The 7,803-nt window shown below is 40.1% G+C and overlaps 1 protein-coding gene across 1 annotated transcript; it reads right to left on the reverse strand.

Annotated features, from left to right (window-relative positions):
• Positions 1-964: 964 nt before the first annotated feature.
• Positions 965-4,502, reverse strand: LOC103709532 (protein NRT1/ PTR FAMILY 1.2-like). Its single transcript, XM_088704794.2, has 4 exons — positions 4,292-4,502; positions 3,606-3,823; positions 2,236-2,777; positions 965-1,934 (listed from the first exon to the last, which is right to left on the reverse strand). The coding sequence occupies exons 1-4, from the start codon at positions 4,374-4,376 to the stop codon at positions 1,052-1,054; spliced, it is 1,728 nt and encodes a 575-aa protein (XP_088560920.2). The 5' UTR covers positions 4,377-4,502; the 3' UTR covers positions 965-1,051.
• Between the last annotated feature and the right edge of the window lie 3,301 nt (positions 4,503-7,803).

Genomic DNA, 7,803 nt, shown 5'->3' on the forward strand with positions numbered 1-7,803 from the left:
TCCATAGAACTATGCAGATTTGGTAGATTCGGATGCAATCTTGAGCATATATTGGCACCATATTTTGATAGATTTGCATAGATCTTTTTTTGGGCAAGTGGAAACTTGTTTCAATGCATATTAATGAATCGAAGGTTCGCGAAACATGATTTTTCTATGCAAGAAAGGAATTTCATTTATAGATTTTTGTCGGAGGTATGGTTATTTGAAATCTCATTAATGAATATTGAAAGGTTCGTGAGAATGCTTTTTTCTCCTTTGTGACAAAGGAATGGCATTTATGCAGTTTGGTTTGAGGATAGGTTGATTCAGATGACAATCTTGAGCATTTATGAGCACTGTATTTCGGCAGCTTTGCATAGTTAACAGTGTAGGTAATACTTCATGTACTTGTGCTTTTATAGTGAAGTCTCTCTGCAAATTCTAGATTGTTTGATTGTGTATGTGGCGAGTGAATGGTTGTTTGAATTCACGTTAATGAATTGAAGGTTCAAGCGAACACATTTTTTCTACATGACAAAAGAACTGCATTTATAGATTTTGGTTGGTGGGATTTTTATTTGAATTCTTATTGACGAATGGCAGGTTCTCTCGGATGTATTTTTCTATGTGAGAAAAGAATTGCACAGGTATATTTGAGCTGACCACGAGCTGATCATGTACATTTAAATCCTTAGCATGGCAAAGACGCTAGAGCTTAAATGGGGAAGTATGTGATGACCTATGATAAATAGTATTAGAGCGGATCCGACCCATAGCCCATATGGGCTAGTCTTTTTGGAAAAACCCAGTTTTTGTTTTGTTTCGAACTGTTTGCCCCACGTATCTGGGTCACAACTCCCCACGTAGTAGACTTGATTCTTGACAGCAGAGAAAGTTGGGCAGATAGCATTCCAACAGAGTTAAAGCTGAGAACAAGAAACCATCAGAAACAAACTACACCCAACTACATGTAGTAGGTGAATTGATTTATCATAAACATGACAAGCCCCGTCCTCATTGTTCTAAAAAAGCAGACCATCACTGCACAACGGTCGACTCCCTGGATGACCTAGAGAGCTGCTCTTCTTTCTTCTTCTTCATCACCCTCCTCTTCCCTAAGCCTATTCTTTCCCTCCTTGCCATAAGCCCAACTGCAAACAAGAAAATATAAGAAATCAATTGCACCCATGAGCGTAAGGACCCAATAGTAGTAGTCATAGTGGCCCCTGTTTAGGTTGGTTGCAAGCCACATCCCCCTTCCATTCCTTCCGGTTGTCCTAGTCACGATCTTCACGACCAGAAGTCCTACCAGATTGGAAAATCCTGCCCCCAGTGTCCACAAAGCTACCCCAAAGCTTGCCATGCTTCTAGGTAGCTCAGCGTAGTAGAACTCGATCTGCGAGATGACGCTGAAGGCCTCGGCCAAGCCGGAAAGGCAATACTGCGGTATGAGCCACATTGCCGACATGCGCACCACCCCATTCATGTCGTCCGCCAGCCCTTGCTCGATTGCTTTTCTCCGCCGGACGGCCTCCACCATTGCAGCCACCGCCATTGATGCAGTTGCTGCTATTATACCCATCCCCATTCGCTGCTTGAGAGTAAATGCCCCCGGTTTCCTGGTAATCTTCTTCAGCACCGGAACGATGAAACGGTCGTAGCCGGCTGACCATACTGTCAGGGTGAGGATTCCAAACACAGTGAAGGAGCCCGCAGGGATTTCAAACTTTGAGGAGACGTGTCGATCCATTGTTTTCGCCTGCAGCACTGGGAAGCTCTGGTTGAGGACCAATGGGATCATGATCCCTGATAACCATAGGGGAATCACCCTGATCACTGACTTGAGACCCTCTACCTGCTCCACAGTGCACAGACTCCATGGGCTTGATGCTGATCCACCAGGTTTTAAGTCCTCTATTGGATTTCGCATAATGCATGCTTTGTTAAAGAACCTACAAAAAAAAAAAAAAAAAAAAAATCCAATGAACAGTACAAAAGGCTGGTAAATGAAGTTTCTTAATTAATTATGATACAGCATGCAAGTGAGGAACTATTACTATCGAGTTGTTTTCGAGAGCAATAATACTACCAAGTTGTGATGACCTTACACTTCAAGAAGAGAGGTCCCATGTTCAAACGTGGAGAGGTACATCTCCAAGTGTTTGAGATGAGTAACTCTTCCATTGTGAGCTCCCACTTAGTATTCACCCCACGAAGAAATAAATAAGTAGATAAAGATGATGATTTTGGTACCTCAACTTCTCTGAAGGAACCGTGAGTTTGGAGCCAGCCTCGTGATAATAACTTGCATCTGCGGTCTTCGGGGGCAAGACTACGCGCCAGTTCTTCACAGTAATGGCAGCCACTTGCACGAACCCGGCTAGCAGACTCTTTTGGCCCTCCACCTTGATGTAGAGAGAAGAGGCCGCGGCGAAGAAGACTGCAGATAACAGTATGAGCACCAGCGGAACAGCGAAGCCTACCTTCCATCCAAAATTATCTTGTATGGCCACGACGGCAGTTGATGCCACCATGAACGAGAAGCCCACGGATGCATAATACCAGTTGAAGTAGGTCTGCAAGATCTTCTGCTTCTCAGGGCCGTTCATCCGGCTGAACTGGTCTGCACCAAAGGCTAAAGAACATGGCATGATGCCACCATCTCCAATGGCCAGGAAGGCAAAGGCGGAGAACAGGAGGGCAAGCTGGGATGGGGTTGCGGACTGGCAAGCAAGGTCACAAGCAGGGGGCCTTGCTCCTGGCAGCATTGCAGTCAGCCAAATGAGAACAGTCCCCTTACAGAACAACATGGATATAATTAGTTGTAAAATAGTAACTCAATGAAATGATCAAGAAGGTAAATAAGACCAAAGCGTTCCAATTGCTTGATGACATGGCAATCTCACAAATTAAAAGGTTAATCCAAATGCAAGCTAGCTACTGAGGAGAACTCAAGGATCATCTTTGAAGGGGAAAGGATAGATGATGAGAAAGAGATGAGCAGATAAATTGAAGCATATGGATGATCTGGATAATTCAGATGTAATTTTTCATCTGATTCTGCATCATTAACTTCAGAAATGGCACACAAGGACCCAATGAATTAGTAAAGAACATCAAAGATGTTACAATACACACATCAAGATAGAGTACGAGTCCGAGTCATCGCTAAAATGAAATCTTGACTTTAAACTGTTGATCCTATTGTTCATCATTTAACTGCTGGTTCTATGTTAGAATATAATTGGCTGCCAAAGGGCAGAAGGTTGCGGTTGCTCGCAGTGAAACAACTAAGTCAGAGGAGACCGAGCACACACAAAGACTTCTATGATTCAGCATCATGCTTTTCTTATAATACGAGCAAGTAAACTACTTGGAGCTAGATCGAGGGAACTGGTGGGCTGGAGTTTCTGAAGCAAAATATACAAGCAGATTGGAGCAGGGTTATGCAGAACATGTTCCCACTGCAAAGTATTGCTGATTAAGGCTGCTGCCATCCGAAAGAGTGGATCCTTGGTCTAGTGGGTAATGTTACTTCTGTTAAAGAGTCCTAAAGGCTTAATTATTTGTGTGGGGTCAATAGACTTGCTACCAGTATATGAAGAAATGGATGATTTGCTTACAAGCAGGCATGCGAATGATCCAATCAGTATCACTCGGAAGCGACCCAAGTAGGAATCAGATAGAAAAGCCCCGAGTATGGGCAGGAAACTTGCACATGCTCCTCGTACGAACAGAACACTCTGCTCGGTTGCTGCATTCATGTGGTATTCATTTCTGAGGTATATCATCATATTCAACAGAACTCCTTGGCCAGAGACTTTTTCAAAGACTTCATTCGCTGCAAAAGAAGAGATGGATACAGTTATCATCAATCGAACACAATACTTTATTTAGTTCTAGCAAAATACCATAAAAATTTTAGCCTAGTGCTTTTTGTAGACTAGATGATTCAAGGAAGCATAGAACAGCCCTGCATATTGATTGAGTTGGTAAAGTCCCCGGGTATTGGATGCCAGTGGCCTAGTTTCAATTCCGTCCTTACCTCGATTTCCCCCGGGATTCTTCCCATGCTAGTTCTATAATAATAGGACCTACTAGCTCAATGACCAAAATAGATGATTGAAAGCAATCTAACCACAAGTTACAAATCAACTGCACCCATATTTATGCACCAGCACAAGATCACATCCATGAACACAAGAATCCATGCATATTTTGGCCAAGTCCCAAAGCAAGGAAGGTGCTGAGAGCAGGAGTCCATGCATGCTGATATTAATGGAAAAGGAGGCATAGGAGAGATCATCACCAATGATAAATGGCATCGTCTTGAGGCCACCCTTCTCCCTTGTGTGCTGCTGGCTTTGTTCCTCCTGACCGTGAGAGACTTCCATCTTTTCCTACAACCCAATGTGTCGCAGGAAAAAAATAAATAAATAAAGGATCTCTGAGGAGTATAACAAGAGGAACAGGTTCATTGCAATACAGCTTGCCACACCCTGGTATTTATTGTTAGCATGTCTCCTGATTTAGAAGACTTGATGTGGCCCACTTGATCAAGCTTATCCCACATCAAGATAAATATCGTTTAAATAGTTACTTAATCTAATCTGATTAGAAATTATTTAGAATTTATCTTATCTGATAGTTTCTGTGATGGATGGAAATTAATTAGAGATAAACCTTAAATATATTGATTCAAGTCCCTAATCTATAAATCTTGATGGAAACTAATTAAAAATAAATTTTAAAAATATTGATCCGAATCCCTAATCTATGGATCCATCACTTTAAGGCACTCAAGTCCTGCATAAATTGGAAGCTCCGGATCTTCTCTTCTTTCTTTTTTTCGCATGTCTCTTCCTCATCGGGTGCTTAGTCTTCTTTTCTCTCTCATGTGGGCGCGTGCTAATTTTAAAAATGCTTAATCAAGCATGGCTCGAGATTAGTAAAATATTAATTATACTTCATTAATTCTTTCGCTGTGCAAAATGTTCTATATTGCAGTATTAGATCCTACCTCTGGCTCATGATGTTTTGCATTGTAGAGAAGCCATGTTATTTAAACATGTATAAGATTTTTGGCCAGCCGATGTGGGATTAAAATTCTCACCCATGTAAAATAATGATTACCGTCTTCATGCGAACACCTTAGGGGGTGTTTGGTAACCCCAACAGGATCACCATGGTGATCTAAGATCTTCAGTGATTTGAATGCTGGGGTGATTTGATCCCCAGTGATCTAAGATCAATATGTTTGGTAAGCCATAGTACAGTAATTAAAAATCTTTAGGTATCCATGAGTAACTTATTTGGTATAGTATGGAGATCTAAGATCACCGATCATATAATACCACAAATACCCCCGATATATTTTAGATGGATTTTTTATGTATTTTTAATTCTCAAGAATAAAAAATGTAAGTCAATATGCTAATTCATATAATAACGCCATAATTTTGTCACATATTTTACTTTTAGCAGCTCTTATCATATATTTATTAATCATATAAAATATACTATAATAAAATATTAATATATTTATCAATATATTAATTATTAATATATTCAATAAAAATATATTTATTATTTCTATAAATCATGAATAAAATAAATAAAAGTAATATATTAAATATTATCATTATATAAATATAAAATATAATTATATATTTCTATTATAATTTAAAATTAATAATATATTATAATATAGTAAATAATATCAATATAATATCATATGTATATTATGGACATAATAATATTGATGGTACATTAACAATTAACCCAAGATGGACTTCCAACCTCGAGCACGGTCAAGTTCGGTACATGTACTCGCACCAGAATCCACCTTTAAAAAGTCGCCTACGAGCCTGGTCCTCGCGACTTGCTTAAAAACAAAAATAAGCATGCATAGTTTTTGGTTTGGGCGATGTGGGACTAAACCCATGCTTTTCTTCCCACTGCCTTTTTTAAAGAAACAGAGGAGGCAGCCATGGCCACTGCCGCCCAAGGCCGCCATGGCCGCCGCCTCCCCGGCAGGCGCTGCGGCCCGCCGCCCCGGCGAGCCCGCAGAGGCTGCGACCCGCCGCCCCGGCGAGCCCGCAGAGGCTGCGACCCGCCGCCCCGGCGAGCCCGCAGAGGCTGCGACCAGGCGTGGCCGCCATGGCCGACGCGGGCCGAGGGGAAAAAAGGGAGAGAGAAGGCCACGGCCGCCGCCGGCTCGCAGCGGCGAGGCGCCGTGGTCTCCTCCTCCTGGTGGCCGAAACGGCCGCTAGCCAGGCGCGGCCATGCGTTTCCGACGGGCCGCGCCACCATAAAAAAAAGGAAAAGGAGATGAAGGGGGTCTTCTTCCCACCGTGTCGTCTTCCCGTCGGAGAGAGCGGCGCGGCACCGTGCGCTCACGCCGGCGGCCGCTCGTGGGAGGCCTCTCCGGCCGCATGGGAGGAGGAGGGAGGAGGCGGCCGCCGGCGCCGGTTTGGCTCCCTCTTCTTCTCCCTCTTTGGATCGGTTGGGGAAGAAGATGAAGGACAAGAGGTTTCGGGTTCGGGCTTGAAACCCGAAACGCGAACCCAAATCCGTTTGGCTAAAAAAAGGAAAGTTTTATAGTTAAACCCTGCCCTATGTTAATTCAAAAAAAGGGGCTTCAGAAATTTTTATTTAATTCCCAGAGGAAATCTGAATTACATAAAGATTCTTGAATATGTTTAAGAGAACCCTGATAGTATCTTATTTACAAAAGGGTCTTCCGAAACTTACATATGGTCCCCAGAAGTAAGTCCTCTAATATATTTATTTGGTTCTCATACTCAAATTTCATTACAAAACAGTACACTGATAATTATGTATTGTTTCTGTAATGAATTGTATTGCGTAAATAATTAATTTAGATGCTTTCTTATGATGAATCATGATTATTTAAATTGTTCCTATTTTCATGGTCAAGAGTAATACATGCAAAAGACATAAAGATAATTAAATTTTTGCATATTTGTGGTAACGAGCCAAAGCATTCTATAAATTTTGAATACTTTAATTTAGTCAATAAAAGATCTTTTATCACCATCTCATGAAATTGAACACCTACATCATATATAATGATCCGGCCCCAAAGGAAAGCCATTATATAAGGTTAATGATGGGATAAAATAATGTTATTAGTATGATATTTATGATGAAATCTTGTTGGATATCTAGTAAAATTATCCATTGAATAATAGTGCCTAAGAAAAACTTGTCAAAAAGACATACGTGCCTAGTGCTCCACCACCGATTTGGAGCTGATCCGGCTGTTATTCTTTGGATTTTTCAACTAGACATCTAAAGTTCATTAACTATCATACTTAATGCATTAGTTTTATCATAAAGGGGTAAATCCTGTAGAGTTATTACTTGGGATAATTAAGATGAATTATAATAATTCATATAAAGTACTTATTCCATTAAAGCTTTATTTTGATACTGTTTTTAAAGAAAATGTCATGATAATTTGAGAGTAGCCACATCATCTTAAATTATTATGATGTGCAATTTTGGATCACGTTCAGAGTCATGAGACAAAATTAAGGAATTAAATGATATCTAATATTGCAATTAAGTCTTATTGTTTGAGATAATTAAAATGAATTATAATAATTCATATAAAGTTTCTAGCTAGGTGATAAAATTGGTTAAATAATTACTAATATTTATTTTTATTTATTTATTTATTAGATCAGATTATTTGCCACTCATTCATTATTTTCTTTTTTATTTATTTTATTTAGTTATTTATTTATTATTTTATTTTATTGAAATATATTTATTTATTATCTTATTTATTTATTT

Source organism: Phoenix dactylifera, chromosome 9 (genome assembly GCF_051530095.1).
Source record: "Phoenix dactylifera cultivar Ajwa chromosome 9, Ajwa_hap1_PhDact_Kaust_v1.1, whole genome shotgun sequence".
In the NCBI taxonomy this organism is placed as follows: domain Eukaryota; kingdom Viridiplantae; phylum Streptophyta; class Magnoliopsida; order Arecales; family Arecaceae; genus Phoenix; species Phoenix dactylifera.

Excerpts from the sequence above, each read along its gene's own strand:
- LOC103709532 (XM_088704794.2), bottom strand. The coding sequence starts at position 4,376 with ATGGAAGTCTCTCACGGTCAGGAGGAACAAAGCCAGCAGCACACAAGG. Across the intron at positions 2,778-3,605 it reads GATCATTCGCATGCCTGCTT|GGGACTGTTCTCATTTGGCT; the intron begins GTAAGCAAATCA and ends TTGTTCTGTAAG. Across the intron at positions 1,935-2,235 it reads GTTCCTTCAGAGAAGTTGAG|GTTCTTTAACAAAGCATGCA; the intron begins GTACCAAAATCA and ends TTTTTTTTGTAG.